Genomic DNA, 19,023 nt, shown 5'->3' on the forward strand with positions numbered 1-19,023 from the left:
TTCAGATATGAGACAGGAAATTTTAAAAATAAGCTCAGCAGCCAGAATGTGTGTCTCGTTGCTTCTAGCCCCAACTAAATGTACTTTTTGGTGGTGTTTTTTTTTTAATCAAAATGATTTCACAAGTGATTTTTTCACCTCCCTCTGCTTTTAAATCTGAAGCAGTTGCATTGTTGTGGTCATGATGGTCTAAGGATTAACAAGAGCCTGGGTTCATGAGAAGTGAAGCACTCGCGTTAGCCTATTTTTTTTTTTTTTTTTTTTTTACATTTGGATTCTTCATCTCAAAGCTGTTGTCACATTGCTAACTTATTCTAACCTGAGTTAACATGGTTCAGCCAATTCTGCAGAAGGACAGAAGTCCATGTGTCTCCACCGTCTGCAGACTGGAATCACGAAGCCAGAGCCTTATGTTACTCCCAGACATGGACCCTGTAAAATCCCAAACTTCCCTATGTCTGTTAATGGGAGCACTGCACAAAGCCTCGGAATTGAACGCAGTCCAAGAGCAGAAGGAGCAGAGGAAAGCTCTTTGGTGAGCTGTTTCTTTTCCTAATTCATTACTATTTCTTCTTTATCTTCCTCCTTGGCAAGGCCTCAGTCAGCACTCAAGCGCATACACACAATCCGAGGGAACAGCAGGACAGTAATTCAAATTTGCATTACAAGTCGCAGGGTACAGTTCCTCCTGATTCTGCCACTAGCATTAAAATAGAGGTTAGCCAGATATTCCTGCAAAAATACTGAAATATTCAAAGACCTAACGCGGATACTTCATTGGCACTAACTTCGGTTAGGACCCAGTCTGTTCACACTTCTCTCAGTTACTGTTTCAGTGTGTCCAGGACCCACAAGATAGTGCTGTACCTGTTAATTTCTGGCAGGTCTTTTTGAACCTGCAGCAGAACAAATTCTGTGAAACGTCTGCCAGGACAGCTGGACTAATACATTAATAAAGTTGGCAGTTTGCTATCACTGGCATTAGTTATTCGTAAAATCAAATATAAACTGTCAATAGAATACATTGTACGAGTTAAGCACAGAATTAAATTGCGTTATATTTTAAAACTGCTGGTTAAGATGACCCCTGGATAAACTCACTTGCAATTTCATCCAAGCCCTTTCTGGCCACCCTTAACCCAGAAAATCTTTGACAGTGCTTGACGACACTAGGAGCACCCAGCACATGGAAAATCTGAGTGAGGAAACCGCGCTAGATGAGAGAGGGGAAAGGAAAAGTGGGGGATGGAAAAGAGAGACACAGAGCGAGCGAGCAAGTGAAAAAAAAAAAAAATAAAAACAGTCTGTCCTCCAAAACATCGCAAATTCAGTAAGTCTTCTACCACTGCCTTCCTCCGTCTTTTAAGTGTAAGTTTACTTAACTGTGGTCTGTGCACACAGCAGTTTCTAAGTTTTTCAGAGGTGGCCCAACTAGAAACGGCTTTAGATAACTACATTACAACACCTTAGTAAAGACAGTGGATCCCAAAGTTTAAAAAATGAAAGAATTTTGATAGGGCAGGTGACATATATCCATATATACTGATATGATATACATGGATATCAATAGGATATTAATTCAGTTGTGCACAATCACTTTTAGTGCAGATCATTATCAGCATTTAGCTGCGTCACAAATTTGGGTGAAGATGAGCACACTTCTGGTTTTTTTAATTGCTATTTCTATTTAATGGCTTTGCTATATCGATTACACTCTATTGGAAACTTCAATTTCAAATACCAGCATATAATCTCTCTCAATTTCACTTTATGCTACACCTTGCTTCCAAACTTGTGGCTTGCAAGCACCTGACATATGAGGTGCTGACAACTCTCAGGTGCCGCACCACGCATTTTACCTTTATGTTTGAACATTTCAGGCTTTTTGTGAAGCATTGGGGAAGCACGGAGCAGTCATCTGGAACAGTTGCCTCCAAGGGAAAACAAATCTTCACAACTCCTGTGCAACATGACATTTCTGCCTTTACTGCATGGGCAGGAGTCAGTTCCTTGCCTTAGGCATGAAACCAATTGCCCAGCCTTATAGCCATGTATCAGTTTCATAGAATCACAGAATGGTTTGGGTTGGAAGGGTCCTTTATAGATCATATATAGTCCAACTCCCCTGTCACGGACAAGGACACCTTCCACTAGACCAGGCTGCTCAAAGCCCCATCCAGCCTGGCCTGGACCACTTCCAGGGATGGGGCATCCACAACTTCTCTGGGCAACCTGCTCCAGTGCCTCACCACCGTCACAGTGAAAAATTTCTTCCTTATGTCCAATCTAAACCTACCCATTTTTGGTTTAAAACTGTTGCCCCTTGTCCTGTCACTACAGGTCTTGGTATAAAGTCACTCTCCATCTTTCTTATAAGCCCCCGTCATCATTTGGGCTCAGCTTTAAGTATTGAAAGGCCACAATAAGGTCTCCCTGGAGCCTTCTCTTCTCCAGGTTGAACAACCCCAACTCTCGCAGCTTGTCCTCACAGAAGAGGTGCTCCAGCCCTCTGATCACCTTCGTGGCCCTCCTCTGGACCTGCTCCAACACGTTCATGGCTTTCCTGTGCTGAGGGCTCCAGAACTGGACACAGTACTCCAGGTGGGGTCTCACAAAAGCAGAGCAGAGTGGGAGAATCACCTCCCTGGACCTGCTGGCCACAGTTCTTTTGATGCATCCCAGGATACGGTTGGCCTTCTCGGCTGCGAGCGCACATTGCCTGCTCACATCCATTTTTTCATCTACCAATATCCCCAAGTCCTCCACAGGACTGCTTTCAATCCCTTCATCCCCCAGCCTGTATTGATACTGGCGATTACCCTGACCCAGCTGCAGGACCTTGCATACTATTTTATGTATATATATATATACACACACATAAATATATATATACACATGCTACAGAAAACAACCATATGATAGAAGAACAAACTCAAAATTGTAAACACTCATCCTAAACCTTAACTCGTACAGGTAGGTGTCAGAAAACTGCTCAGTTCTAGCTTTCTACCACGGGCAGCAGGAAGGGAAGGAACCAAGCAGTGGCGAGTCCGCAGCACCCTCATGCTTTCCTGTCAGGATACATCACAGCATTCAAGGTACAAGGTTAGCGCTGAAAAACCTTCTCATTCCAACCTCGGGTACGGATAAAGCACATGAGCCCTACAATGGTTTCACTGGGACACCATACTATACAACAAACATACTTACGGCCAGATCTGTAATACTGTCTCTACCAGTGCAGACGCATTTGTGTTAGGACCTGCTGATGTTACTAGCTTAGCGTATAGTGCAAAATTTTCAGGAAAGATTGCAGATACTGAACTGACAAGGATTAAACCCCAGCCAAAACCACTAACTGTAAACAAAGGAGGCCACAGCTTAGCAGAAACATCATAACAGATCATAAAGAGAAACCCCAGGAACTGTATGACTATTGTCTACGAAGTTCACTTAAGAAATGTATTTCACTGAAAAGCACAAAGCAACTTGCAAATCTAAAACTGAATGCAGATTTAAAAGGAAGGAATACTTCCATGATTTGCACGTCACTAGCACTGACATTTAAGTCACATTCTGTTGATAAAATCCCATTTCAAAGAGAAACCATCTTGTTCTCTTACAGTCATGTTGTCTCGAAATGGTAAGAGAATTAAAATAGCAGCATGTATTTCTCTTAAGGCCATAAGAAGATGTGTCCATATTTAAATGCAGGCATGGAAAACACAAAGAATTTGAAAACCATAGTTTCTATAGTATTGTTAAATTTGTGCATGCACATGAACGTACATAAGAAATATTTTAGGCAGTGTCTTTGTATTCATTTCTGCTTCTTTCAAGCTGTGGAAAGTAACAGTCTGTAGAAGAGCTTTTGTGAAAAATATTGCTGAAAATGACTCGCACTTGATTAGAAATGTAAATAAAACCCCTAGGATTTTAAAGTTCCTTCACTGTATTTGCAATTTAAGTATAATTTGTTGGTCTCTGACACCGGCTGCCTCATTTTCTCTATCCAGATAATTCAAGGTGGGAAAGAGCGAGTTTAAGTATTCTAGATGACTGAAATTCAAAGGATTTTACATTTTATCTCTCTCTCAAAAAAAGCAACCTACTGCTCTTTTTCATTTTATGGTGTTCATTTGAATTCAACTCCCAAGACGTTTTAAAAATGTCCCAGACTCAGGCATTGGCAGGTGGCTGCACAATATCCTCTCTTTTGGAAAACACGTCAGGATTGTGTCCGAGTACTAACTGATGGTTGCAGTGCTTCAGTATCTTGTACGAATACCTGAGGTATTTAGAGAATGAAAGATTCTCCCATAGAATGTAATGTTGTGATTAATTTCTAAAGTTGGGATCTTTTCCACTGACAGAGGAGCACGGGAGATACCCTGTTTGCTTCCCCCCTGGTGTAGCTGTCCCCGTGGCACTCTAGGAGTTAAGCTCCCACTCTAGAAGTGAAGCTTGCCGTGTCTTGAGGAATTAAATCACCCACTGATCACAGAGAACCCCAGTTTGAGAAGCACTGAAGCGCTACAGACAGATGCTCCCACAAAAAGAACGAGAAATAGAGGACGAATGGTTTGTCAACTAAGAACTTGTTTGAACTTTGTGACATCCCAAGGAACAAGTGCTATTTGGATGGACACTTACATACCCTGTCACCCTTCAGGCTGTTGTTTTAGTGTCTTCTTGTTGTGTCAAGAATTTCAAAAATATTTTAATAAGCCGGGAAATCAATACGTCACCAACAGAGCTTGCCACCTGGCAATTCTAATCTTTGATTTTGCAGAAGGATAACTTCTAACTCTAATTGTATGATATCATACAATTTTTTGGAGCTCCTTGGCAGCAGAGTAACTGTTGGATGATACTAGTCTACTGATCTCTCACAAATTGCAAATATCATCAGTAGTATGTGAACAAAGTTGCTTAAAAATAGAAGATGTGCTGTGGTGCTGACATTCTACATATTGTGTAAATTTGAGCTCGTCAGCCTCGTAGTTGCCAAAGCAGTTTTGCAGAACCCAGAACACCGGCAGTACTCAGCATGACTATAGCATCTGGCATGGTGGCTAGCATCTAGCATCCGTGAGCTTCAGTGAGCTCTGCTCTGCAACAGAGAAAACAAAGATTTACATCCAAACTCTGGCACCAATGTAAAAATGGCCTTTTGTATACCAGCTAGCTATCCCACCTTCCCTGACAGGGTCAAGCATGATGGTAAACGAAAAGAACAGAAGGTTAGTATGTCTAGTAACACAGGATAAGGCTCTTGAAAGGCTGAGAGACCTGGGCCTGTTTAGCCTGGAGAAGAGAAGATTGAGAGGGGAGCTCATCAATGCTTACAAATATCTAAAGGGTGGGTGTCAAGAGGATGGGGCCAGACTCACTTCAGTGGTGCCCAGCGATAGGACGAGGGGCAACGGGCACAAACTGGAACACAGAAAATACTATCTCAACATAAGGAAAAACTGCTTTACTTTGAGGGTGGCAGAGCACTGGAACAGGCTGCCCAGAGAGGTGGTGGAGTCTCTGTCTCTGGAGATATTTGAAACCCGCCTGGATGCGTTCCTGTCCAGCCTGCTCTAGAGGAACCTGCTTTGGCAGGGGGCTTGGACTAGATGATCTCCGACCCATTCGGATCATCTTCCAACCCCTACCGTTCTGTGATAAGTCATGACAGTTAAAACCACGTTCTCTTGCAGAGATTTTCACCAATTATAGTGTGCTTTCATACTACAGATGGAAAAGAGGATGAAAAGGAGGAATGGGTGCTGCCCTGGGAACAAGAAAGGATGTCCCTAAGTACTAAACAAGTCCCTCATTGAAATCTGGAAAGCACCTTAGCAGAAGAGACATCTCTGTAATTATTGTAGCTCCGGTAGCAGTAAGGTAACAAGACCTCCAGCACTGTATGACGCCAAAGACTTTGGTTTCAAGAGAAGGAGTCTGTGCCACTGACATTTAGGTTTACTGGAAATACAAGCATCCAGAACTTCTGGTGCTGAGCACTGGTACTGAATAAGGCTTTCTTCAGCCTAAAGAAGCTGGCTATGACTGGAGCCTGAACATATTCCAGAGTGACTATTTTTAGCCTCGTCCCTTTCAGCAGATAAAAAGGAAATGGATGTTTTTTGGCTAATTACCACAAAGGCAAACTAGGTATGTTCTTAAACGCAATGCCTCTGGTAGCAGGGGAAAAGGAGCAGTGTAAACAGCAGAAGAGGAACACTGCTTCATGAAATCTGCGTTAAAGAAACAGGACAATGGGAACTCTTCAATTACAACTACTGATTTCCTTCTCCAGGGCATAAGGAAAAATCCACGCAATATTTGCCATAAACCTTTCTTAAATACACATCCTTAAGCATCTCTCTTTCATTCTGAAAATGACCTTCATGCTAGGCTCCTCTCAACAATGCGCCTTTCCAAAAGGCGCAGGACGCATTCTGTATGACCACTATTAAGAAGCACAAGAGCATCCCAGCAGCATCTTATCATATGCTTTTAATTCCAGAGAAATGCAGGGGCGTCTGGACACAGTCCTGGGTAAGTGGCTCTAGGGGGGCCTGCTTGAGCACTGGGGTTGGACCAGATGACCTCCAGAGGTCCCTTCCCACCTCAGTCATTCTGTGGTTCTGTGCTTGTCCGCCGGAAATGATGATATTTAAAAGGTGGAAAGAAGGCAAATTTCATGCCATGCTGTAGCAAAGCCATTTTAATGTAAAACAAAAGGAGAATGGTAAGTCAGCCAACAAGGAAGCCTACTTTTTTCATCTTCTGCCTGCAGGCATTTGCAAAAGGAAAGTGACATCCAACGATCGGATCAACAGTCTCTCCCAAAATCTAAGAAAGTATCAGTTTTCTGTAACTAATACAATTCATAAACCAGAAAGTATATTGCAAAAAAATAAGAAAATAAAAAAGAGGCATGAAACATTCCTCTTTTTTTTTTTTCCTACTCCCCCTAAACTCCCAGTTTTGGGGCCAGTTTTGTTTAATATCTTTATCAATGATCTGGATGAGGGGATTGAGTGCACCCTCAGTAAGTTCGCAGACGACACCAAACTAGGAGGGAGTGTTGATCTGCTTGAGGGTAGGAAGGCTCTACAGAGGGACCTGGACAGGCTGGATCGATGGGCCAAGGCCAATGGGATGAGGTTTAATAAGGCCAAGTGCCGGGTCCTGCATTTTGGTCACAACAACCCCAAGCAACGCTACAGGCTTGGGGAAGAGTGGCTGGAAAGCTGCCCAGCAGAAAAGGACCTGGGGGTGCTGGTGGACGGCCAGCTTAACATGAGCCAGCAGTGTGCCCAGGTGGCCAAGAAGGCCAACAGCATTCTGGCTTGTATCAGGAATAGCGTGGCCAGCAGGAGCAGGGAAGTGATGGTGCCTCTGTACTCGGCACTGGTGAGGCCTCACCTCGAGTGCTGTGTTCAGTTCTGGGCCCCTCTGTACAAGAGGGACATTGAAGAGCTACCAAGCCGGTGAGGGGTCTGGAGACCAGGTCATATGAGGAGAGGCTGAGGGAGCTGGGCATGTTTAGCTTGGAGAAGAGGAGGCTGAGGGGAGACCTCATTGCCCTCTACAACTACCTGAAAGGAGGTTGGAGAGAGGTGGGTGTTGGCCTCTTCTCCCAAGTGAATAATGACAGGACCAGAGGAAATGGTCTGAAGTTGCGGCAGGGGAGGTTTAGATTAGATATTAGGAAGAATTACTTTACTGAAGGAGTGGTCAGGCACTGGAACAGCCTGCCCAGGGAGGTGGTTGAGTCACCATCCCTAGAGGTGTTTAAGAAACGTCTAGATGTGGCACTTCAGGGCATGCTCTAGTGGCAGAGATTGTAGGGGGGGGTGTTCGTGTGTGTATGGTTGGACTTGATGATCTCAAAGGTCTTTTCCAACCATGAAGATTCTATGAGTCTATGATAAATTAGCCCAATTCACCTGGCTACCAGAAGCTGAAGACAACAATGGGGCAAAAAGGATATGGTAAACCTGCAGCTGGATGCAGAAGGTTAAGAGAAACATGATAAACATCTGCTGCGTTACTAACAGTAGGTTATTGCTTATTTATTAGCATTATTATAATGGCTGGAAACAGTGAGCAAAATTAGGTCCTTTTCATATCACTGAACAAAAAAGCATGGCAATATAAAAGACCTATTAAAATCCAGTGTAAGAACAGCAAAAGATGACAGACAAAATGGAAAGGACGAGAGACAGAGAAAAGAGCCTAAGATCACAAAGAAATATGGAGCAAACCAACAAAAGCAACTCTCCCGACCTCTGAAATGGGGAATAACCACTCCTCCTTGCTACTGAACTCATCTCACTTTAACCTTATTTTTCTTACTTGCTCCTCTCCATTACTCTATTCAAAAAACATGAAAAATGAACCAAAAATGGACAAAGAAACTTAAGTACTGGTGTGCTTGCTACTTCGCAGTCCAATTGTTCACAAGTAGAATGGTATTGGCTTGATTTGTAAAAACTGGTGGGTGTCCAAGGAACATGAGGGAAATATAAAATACATCTCTCAACAGAACCGCTTAACCCTTATGAACATGATTATTAGATAATTTTCTACAAATTGCACATTATTCTCCAGGAAAAAAATGGGACTGGAAATATTTTAGCGCGTGGAAAAAAAGAAAATTTTTTGTACTTAATGATGTTTTACTCAAAACATCCTAGGTAACATCTTTTTGTACTATGATGAATTTTACTTCAAGACAAAGAAATTGATTTTCAGTACTTGAAAAATCAAGTCTGCATTGACTGACAGGCAGATGCAATCTCAGCTTTGCGTAAAAATGGTCTCCCACTTCAAACAAACTCAACAGCATTTGTGCAGCATGTCAGCTTTTGTGAAAATTGCATGAATATACTCATATGTATTTATTTTGAAAGGGAATTCACAGCCAACTAAGCATATCTACAAGAATATACATGAAGTGGCATGCTGGTCAAATTATTCATTTTCTTTTGCTAGTAGTGAGTATTTGGGGAAAAAAATTGGTATAATCCTCATTTTCAGCAATATACTGAACTGTCAGTCAGTCAATACTCTCACAGTATTTTAGAGAAGATGAGCAACTCGTCTGTACTAATTAAATTTCACTTGCTTGGCCTAGACCACCAAGTGTCAGGACTCTGTCTGGTGGCCTCTGTAATATGGTTGTAAAAGAAATGTGACTCTTCAAACGTGGAAGTTCATTAATTATTCTAGAACATTTTGCAACCCATTTCTCCTAAAAGCCTACCATGCATGTTTCTCCCAGTAGCTTTTTCTAAGGACGTTCATCACACTCTCTGTAGAAAACTCTTGAAAGAAAAAGCAAGAAGATATAAAAAAATTTTTGCAGCCTTGTAACAAGCTGCCACATTGGCAACTACCATTTCCACTAACGACACTTCGAGATGTATTTTTAAGTTACTTAAGAGAATTATAGGGATTACCAGTCTCACTGCAGTGTTAAATGTCAGCTCTTCTAGGCTTTCTGTAATCCTAGGACTCCTTTTTTTACTTTTTTTTTTTTTTTTTATTTGGCGTACAGTTTGGGAGAGGTCAGTAATTCAGATTATGTATAGTTGAATCAGAGTCTCCTAAAATCCATTTTGAAAGCCAACCAGCATTTCACTGGCACATTTGAAGCGCCCTGATTTTATCCCAGTTTTTACCTGCCATCCACTACTACTGCTGGGGAAGCGCTATCAAACACAAAAGCGCTATCATCAACCGCCTCAGATGCACTTTGCATGTGCCTCCAAAACCTCCTCTGAGACCCGAGAACCTGATGCCCAGCCACCCTGTTGCGAATGTTCTTTTCTCTTCTCAACTTTTGCTCAAAAAGAAATGTAGTTTGAGATGCATTAAAGTTATTTTTGAAAATAATAATAATAATAATAATAATAATAATAATAATAATAATTGTTTTCTGCGAGGAAATGGAGAAAGAGAAGTAAAAAGAAATGCAAAAGGGGGACTGAGAAAACACTGGTGAAGAAGAGCTGTGGTCAGAGGGAAGAACAGAACAGACACGAAGACCAGTGCAAGGATGGAAATAGGTAATTTGGCAGAGAGAATATGAGATGGGGTGCATGGCAGTCCCCCATTTTCTCTCTTTTGTGCACAGCAAAAGCCCTTCAGGAGTATCAAAATCTTACTCTCATCTCCTTTCAAGTCACTTGGAGCCTGAGGGGATTCTCAACGTTTGGGGGGACTCCTCTCTCCCTGTGTCCTGTCCTTCCCAGCACAGACTAGCCTCTTGTAGGACCTCTCTCTTTGAGGAGCCATTAACTCCAAGACAATTAAGCGCTGGGACCATGGAATGAAGGTAATGAAAATCAAAGACAGGCAAAATTAAGGGACAGATAATGCCTTCTTAGGGCACAAAACTGACTGCTTTCTGATGAAGAAAATAATCTAATTTGAGTGGACCATCTGGGGTGGATGTGAAGCCCACCTAGGGCATCCTGGAAGAAGGAAAAGGCCACCTAACTAAGGTGACATGCATGGCGGGGGCACAAGACCGGTGCAAACATAGCATGCACCATACAACGCACCTTGCGTGTAACCCTGTGATACACACCCTCTGCTACTACAGTTCACATGCCACCATCTTCCTGTGTCCTACAGGCTTGACGGAGCAAGAAAGGAAATATCAACCAGAAAGATTAAGGGGGAAAGGAACAGAATCTTCTGTGACTACCACACAGTAGAACTGTCCACAGTTGGGAACAGAGTCTGCCTGGCTTTTTTTTTTTACCACGCAGTCCAAATATTTTTAAGTGAGACCACGAGATCCACTCCCACAAGACACAAATTAGGACAGGTGCTTGGAAACCACATATTATTTTCCAGATAGCTGCAACAGCATCACCAGTGGTAACTGCGAATGTATAACTAATCATTAAGGCATTACAAAGAATAAATCCATTGTTAATAAAAAATTTTCTAGGAAATTCAATAGCATGAAGCTTTATTAGTGCAGAATAGCATGCGTTTCATGGCACTTGTTCCCCTTCTAGAACTTGAATTTCAGGAAAATGGAAAAAAAAAAAATCTACTAACAACAAAGCTTCCAAAATGTAAAATACCAAGTGAAGGTCACACAACCTTTGTTTTACCTTTCTGACTAGTCATCCCTAGACACACATTTGTACCTTGTATTCAAAGTGTTCTGAACATCAGCCATTTACACCCTTCCCGTAATCAAATCAAAGGTCGCTCCTTGGGGAAAAAACCCTTCTTTCCATCCGCTCCGTTCGACAATGCTTTCACCCATGCGTGTCACCAAATTGTATGCTTTCATTACCCATCCTTAAACCCACATGTCACACACATCTCCCACCTACAGAGCAGCATAGAATCAAATGCCACGCCACGCACCCATCAGCTGATTTCCTTGACCCAGATACAGAGGGTAAAATAGAGGGGATCCATATCTGCATTTAATACCAGGGAGGTATATAATCCCCTTTGGTCACTGCCGGCTTTCAGAAAACAAATGATTACAGTTATTGGAGCATGCAGCTTAACTTCATTTTCTAGATCTTCAAAGTTTGAAGCAACTGCATTTATCTTTTAATTTTATTTCCCTCCCGACTCAATTTACTATTGTAGCACTTAAAGCCTACACAACAGACTTGCTGTTTTATCAATATTATCAATTCCACCTTTGGAGAGTCTCTCTCATGTAAAGCACAATAGTAAATAGCAAAGTGAATACAAATGGTTTAATATAACACAGTCCTAGAACTTATGTGGTTTATCTTCAATGCTGTCACTTTTTTAAAGCACAAATACAGACTGCAGCATGTTGAGGGTGGGAGAGAGTAAAGGCAGTGGAAAGTTAGATCCTACTACTCAAATACCAGAGACGGTATTTGGACATAAACCAATTTCTTCTGAGGCTGTGACTGCTAGATCTGCTAAATCTCATGCTGATTCCCACCAGATAAGATTTTTTTTTTTAAACTTTTTGGTAAAAGGCAGAAAAAAAAAATCTTTAACAACATGGAAAGTTAGAAACTAGGCATACACAGCCTGACAATTTTTCTACAGGGAAGAAAAAACAACAGCACCATCAGTTTTCAGCTGCCAGCGCTTCCAAACACAAAACCTGCCTTCATGTTTGTATCCTTGTTGCTCCTATAGGAGTTGAACGTGACAAAATCAAAGACCAGGAGGGGCTGCATGCAGGCATGCGTGACAAAATAGAATGCTGAAAAATTCAAAGTTTGGGTAGTATGTCATTAAAGCTATCAGTTTTGTTTTGGTCTCCTGCTGTGGCCTTACCAGAAGCAGCTTATCTGATCAACTAATAGAAGACAGTGTACAAAATTCAAAAAAGCACTTGGATCAGGCAACCTGTGATTAAAACAATTATGAAGCAAATACACCCCACAGACTATATTCATATATATTTAAAATGGCCGGATTGAAATGAGTCCTTTTCTAGTAACATTACATTCGCTTCATACTCCATTTCACACTGATGACAAAAGTCATGACAGTAATCACAGAACACAGTCTGAGATGAAGTAGTTCACTGTACATGAGCAAACTTCTGGTACTGGTTTGCCACCAGCTAGAACATAAAGTCTCACTGTTAAATGAACACAACAGGGAAATACTGGAGCAGTTTAGATGACAGAGGAGGTTAATAAAACATAAGATACTGTAAATCAGAAAACAGATCACAAATTGGGGAAAAACATCACTTTGTCTTTTCTGCATTTCTTTTGACGATTCTAAAACTAGTCATGGACCAGTCTCTTCCTGAAATTTCCTGCTTTGCATTTCTCTATTTACAAAAAACTCACAATATGAAAGGGTGATTTAATTAAAACCCACCTGCTTAAAATATATAAATATGTATCTAATATAATGCAAAATTCAATTCCAAATCTGATTTATTACTAGAGAACATCATCAAGTTAATTCTCCATATGATATATGGATCACATGGTAAATTCTAGATGCATCGTATTAAATTTTCAAAAGTCACTGAATGATTCAGTTAAAAGTATGTCTTGTGGTTTCCATGCCACTTCTGACATTTTCAGCCATTACCTTTTCTGGCAAGCATGCTAGTTTAGGTCTAGCACTTCTCCCTGAACTCTTTCTTATCTTGGGCGTTTTAAATATCTTTTCAGAGGTGCTCTTCGTCTAGCATGGCACAGTATTAAGTGGAATTAAATTTGGACAATCCACACAGAAACACATGCTCAATAAGCGTACCCCGACCAGACCAACGTGAACCTTTAAGTCCTCAGGAAATTTAGCTTTAATCGCATCTGAATATAGCCATACATTCATACATTCAGGTATGAAGGGACACAATGTGTGCTCTAGTGAGAGCTTTGCACACGATGGAACACAGAAGTCTACATCGTCCCACCAGACAACACCAGAGGGAGGTACAAGGGTAGGGAAGGTACATTCCTTTCCTACAGTAAATCCACCCCAAAAGCAAGAACAGTTCCTATCCTGTATAAATCCTACATAAGAACATAGTAATCCACCCCTAGTAAGGCAATAATAAAAGCATCAAAGTCAGATATCACATATCCAGATAGACAGAGCATTCCTACCTTTTCAGTTTCATATAGTTTTCACTAGCTGCAGGTCTGCATTCAGCACGTTGCACCACTATTCCTTCCAAGGAAAGTTTATCTAGAATGAAAAAAGCAAAGCAAAACTGGACATTAAAATAAGATTCACCAACACGGTCTGCATTTGAATTATTTTTCACTAATTCAGCATTTAGTACATATAATGTAAATGTAAGTTCTAAAATCTCTACTATTTAGACAATGGAGAAAAAAGCAGGAAAAACATGCCTGCACAGCTGATATCCCCTAGACTTCCTTATTTTGCCATCAGATGGTTTACAATAAGAATGAAACACAAAGACCAAATTTTAAATAAGAGACAGTAACCGTGTGGTCCTCCTTTCCTAGATTGTTGCACTCAGCTTACCTAGGAACTGTCAGCTAGAAAAGTGCTTTGAATGCAGTCAATTACCATGAAAAAAATAATCTACAAAGAGAACCAGATCATCAAAGTATCCAAAATTAGTGGAAGATAAAATGAGAGCTAATTTTATTGCTAGCCTCAGAAAAAGAGTAAGCTATTTTCATCGTATTACAATTAAAAAAAACCCAGTTCACTAAAGGGATATAATGCAATAAAGTAATAATACTACATATGCTAACACTCGGGGAAATGACGTGAAAACTTGAAGTTAGCAATCTAGGAGATCACATACTAAGTTTTAGTTAATACTGTGGTCTGTACATTCACCTCTGTAACAGAGTCACTTTGTAATCCAACGTGAACACCTTTCACCTAAAGCAACGAAGACTCACAGAGCAGCGCAATAGTACCAGCCTACTCTGTAAAGGCGGAAAAGCCTAAAAATTAGAAGCAACTTGACATAGAAAGGAAGAGAGAAGTGATAGTGGGCAAATACCCGCTTCTCAACTATGAAGTTCTAGTATATATAGTGTGTAGGGGGGTGGGGTGGCAACTTAACCATCTCCTTTGGGCACGGCCAGTGCAATATCTATAAAGCGTACACTTCTTGCATAACCAGAAAGGATGAGTTTCTTAGCTTTAACGGCTTGATTAGCTCTTGCTATTTAAAATGCCCTTCCAACAGAGAGCCTTGTCTTGGTATTGGTGGAGGGCACTACACTGTCACCGTCACCTTCAGCTGGCAATGTCATAGAAGATAACAGAAACGCTTTTGATTGTATTGATGCCACGTAACACAAGGCACTCTGAGATGCCCCTGATTTTTCCATTGCCTTATAGATTGAAATATTATTACATCTGGAAATCCAAGTCTGCTCTCCCTGAATAATGCAGAGAGCGATTACTTTGACAGCATGTATTTTAAAATGATTTAATCTAAAATTTCTTGGTTTGATAGAAACTAAATCCTTGAAAGGAGTAAGAATGACATACTTTCCCAGGTACTTTTAAATGAAACAAAGAAAATTTGTATTAGAATGCTTCTGGTTTTACAGATTCTATGATTCCTAAGGTTTTATGGTCAGGAGAGACAACCTGGCAAATTTGCCTGACCTCCTGTGTATCAACAGACAGATAAATTTTACCTTCTTCTTTCCATACAGAACTTAGTAATTTATTTGTGGCTAAAGTGGTACTAATATTGCTGCTTAATTTCTCATATGAATTTGCCTTCAGCTTCTAGCAGTTCGTTCTTCTTATGACTTTCTATACTATGCTAGCTAAAGAGCCTTTTAGTACCTGGTGTTTTCTCCCTTTGAAATTACTTATACATTGTAATCAAGTCACGTCTCAATCATCTTTTCAATAAATGAAGTAATTCAAGCTCGTGCATTATCTCACCGCAAGACATTTACGCCACACTTAAATAAGCTTTGGGTCTCTTATCAGCACCTTGTTCAATCTTGAAATGATGTTTTAAGAATATGGAGACCGAAAAATAGATGTAATACTATTGCACTGGTCCTACCAAAACCGTATATGGAGGTAAAATAACAGGTACAGGAGCTGGAATTTCTCTCACCTCGCTTCAGCCATCTCAAGGTTATTCAGCAGAATCTCTGAATTCAGCTGAGAGAGAGGGGGAGACTTTCAGGTGAAAATGGTCCCATCACTTTTAGGATTCAATGATCTGCCCTGCATTGGTGGGTTTTTTTGTGGGTTTGGTTTTTGAAGGTTTCTTTTGGGGGGTGGGGTGTCTGTGTCCCATGACTGTGCTTTGTGTTTAGACAGTTAAAACTGGGTTGAGATCAATTTGTCTGTAAAAATCAAGCTCTGGGGGTTGATGGAGCTGACTGACTATTATATCACTAAGAGATCTATTTTGAGTCTTTTCTAAGCTCCGTGTGCTCTGCATTCCCTGTTCCTAGGTGTGTAATTGCCTTTGGCTTGGTTAAAATGCATTGTCTTTAAACAGATTCTGTGAATTAAGTGATCCTGGTCACACCATGACAGTTCTGTCGTAGTTATTCACTGTCTTACCAGCATTTGTGTCAATCACGACACATTTTATTAGCAGTGATTCTCACTTACTACTGTCCTTCTTGCTAATCCTGGAGGAAGCCCTTCAACCTACAACCTGAGTTGCTTCCTACTGATAATTACTTTCTGATAACTGTCAGACAGTTTTTAATCTAGTTCTGTGCTTGCTTTTTTTTTTTTTGGACATAAATCAGAATATCACAAGATTCTAAATTATATGCAATACAAAATGCTAAGCAGGCTGCAAACATGCTGTTACTTTATCACACTCACCGTCTCCAAAATAAAAAAAATAAAAGAGGTTTGTTTGACTAGAAACCCTTTACATAAAGCCACGTTTGCTTGCATTCATTATGTTTCTGATCTTTTCTACCTTGTGAACTCCATGACAATTTTTCCACTAGTTTCTATGGTACAGGCTCAAGGCCAAGCAGCCTATACTCATCTGAGCCATCCAGCCCAGCTGTCCGAAGAGTGACATGCCGCTATCAATCTCTCTGCACCTTGCACAATTTTCAAATTATTCTTAATCTTAAGAATCAGGATCAGCGAACCAGACAGCTCCCCCACACCAATGAACCTGCCAATTAACCAGGCTTATCCTTAGTAATATCTTTGATGTCTTGGCTAATGCCCTCTTTTAATTAACCACTGATCCAGATTTGGCTTTTAATGTTCCAGTCGCTTCATGGTACAAGGCTCTCCGCAGCCTCCAAGAACGCCACCTTGCAGCTAAGCTACTCTGCTGTCAAAGCTCATCCACTGTCCAAAAGTCAAGGTTTATGTCCTACTTTCTCTGGACACTCTTGGGGATTTTAACACATCCAGAGAGTCTAGCAGAACAAATCTGCAAAGATGCACACAAACCTCTGGATGCAAGACTGTAGTAGGGGAACACAGTTTTTACTCCCTTCGCAGACTTATTCGCCAAACTCAAGTTCAGAGACTTAGGTCTGTCTTCACAGAATCACAGAATGGTTCAGGTTGGAAGGGACCTTAAAGATCATCTGGTTCCAACCCCCCTGCCATGGGCAGGGACACCTCCCACTAGACCAGGCAAAAGACCATGAAAAGACATCTAAAGCACTACATGTCTGCCTGGGTATTTCCATAGTCACATCAGCCTAGAAGCCAAAGGATGAATAAGGCATGAAAGTGGCAATTCCTTGTTAAAAATACCTACTCAAAATAAAGCAGATAGATAGTACAAGATAAATGAACAGGTCTAGAAGACTAGCTAAAACCAGTGATTAGAAGGGAAAACCGACATTTTCCCATGCATCTTACACTCTCAGTTGCCCTGTGTGGGGTGGCAGGTATAAGTACACTGTGAGTGCAGCCCCAGACAGGCTGGACTGCATAACCCATAGCTTCATCATTAGCTCATGCTCACCCTGACCTACCTGCCCAAATACCCTGGTGCTTATTCATAAAAGAATTTCAACTGTTGACTCTTTCAAGTGAGATGATAGGGAGATATGCTGGGGAGACACCGATTCCAGCTTCAAATTCTGCTGACAATCATCATCAAACGAACAGAATGTGGTTAAAAGGCTTAAGGCAAACTTAATAAACAGGCACTGAGAAAATTTCCTGAAATTGTGCAGAAGATGGTTTGATAGGGGTTGGGTGTTTTGTTTGGGTTTTTTTGGTTTTTTTTTTTTTTGAGGGAGAGATGGACTGGCTTGGAGATTTTAATGTCTCAGTTTTCTAGTCTGACTGCACCCAGCTCCAATTTCCAGCCACTGGGTCTTGTTAGACCATTGACTGCTAAGTTGAAGAGCCTGCTATTAAAGCATTTCTGCCCATCCAAGCACTTATGTACTCTCCACATTTATCAAACCTAATACAAACAAATCATGTTTTCTTGAATCTTCCATTAGGCCTATTTTTCAGCTTCTTAATCATTCTTATTGGCCTGAGAAAGTTCAGTTCACGAATGTCTCTCCTGAGACATTGTCTCTCAGAGCCAGACTTGACAGCATGTGGGGCAGGACCTGGAGTTTGTGATCTGCTCTTTGTGAGCGGTGCCAGGGAAGGTGGAGATGAAGATCTGCCTCAGGACGCGCGATTGCCAGGCAGCAGGAAAAAGTGGAAGAAAGTGCAGTAAGGACAGGCTATGGGCACACATGCCTCCAGCTCCTCAGCAGGTAGAAGGTGGGCTGTTGTTTCCCAGCGTCCAAGTTGGAAGCCCCGGTAGCTCCTGTTGCCGACTTACGCTGCTGTGCAGGCTATTGCATGTGACAGCTGGACAAGGAGCAGCCCCCTCCTACACTAGACCTCAGCTCTGCTCTTCCAGACCAGAGGCATTTTGTGGCACCTCTCTTCCAGTCAAAGGGCAGCCTCAAAACTGGTGTCCTTCTCAGACCACCCTTCCCTGGCAGCCACGCAGCTAGGGAACAGGATCACCTGGTCTTTGCTTGGCACTCCCTTATTTAGGCATCCAAAGATACACACTGCATTTGTTTTGCTGACCACGGCACAGAACAATGACCTCATGTTTAGCTGTCAATGATGCATTATACGCAGGAAAGAGCCTCTGCCCTAACCCTCCCACAAACCTACGTACTGCAAGCCCCATCTACAGGGTATTGCTGGGTGTATAAACTTCATATTTGGCCATATTAAAATGTTATCCTAACTAACTATCCAAATGATTCTGCATCAGCAATGTATCTCCCTATTGACTACATTCTCAGTCTGTATCATCTCCAAACTTCACAGTAACTATCTCCTTGATCACTGACTAAAAATAAATAGGACCAAGAACCAAATTACAGCAACGTTTTAGTGATAATTCTCTGCTTAACATTTGCCAGTTTGAAACCTGCAGATCATTTTTGTATAGTTAAAGGAAAGGGAAACTAATACAGTTTATGTTCTTATTCAAGATGACAAACAGGACGTCCTCAAAGATTTAACAGAAAAAAGCATTACCTCCTTTGCTGAACAAGTTGTAATCAAAAAAAGGGGGCAAATTTTTGGCACAATCCA

The 19,023-nt window shown here is 41.3% G+C and overlaps 1 protein-coding gene across 4 annotated transcripts in view; it reads right to left on the reverse strand.

Moving 5' to 3' along the window:
* Positions 1 to 19,023, reverse strand: part of GTF2F2 (general transcription factor IIF subunit 2) — a 93,222-nt gene that overhangs the window by 38,158 nt on the left and 36,041 nt on the right. For all 4 annotated transcript variants that reach the window (XM_054206153.1, XM_054206127.1, XM_054206138.1 and 1 more), the window contains one exon: positions 13,605 to 13,686. In XM_054206153.1, coding sequence (XP_054062128.1) covers positions 13,605 to 13,686 — 82 coding nt within the window. The remainder of the gene's footprint in view (positions 1 to 13,604; positions 13,687 to 19,023) is intronic.

The sequence above is a fragment of the Rissa tridactyla genome, chromosome 1, assembly GCF_028500815.1.
Source record: "Rissa tridactyla isolate bRisTri1 chromosome 1, bRisTri1.patW.cur.20221130, whole genome shotgun sequence".
NCBI lineage: Eukaryota > Metazoa > Chordata > Aves > Charadriiformes > Laridae > Rissa > Rissa tridactyla.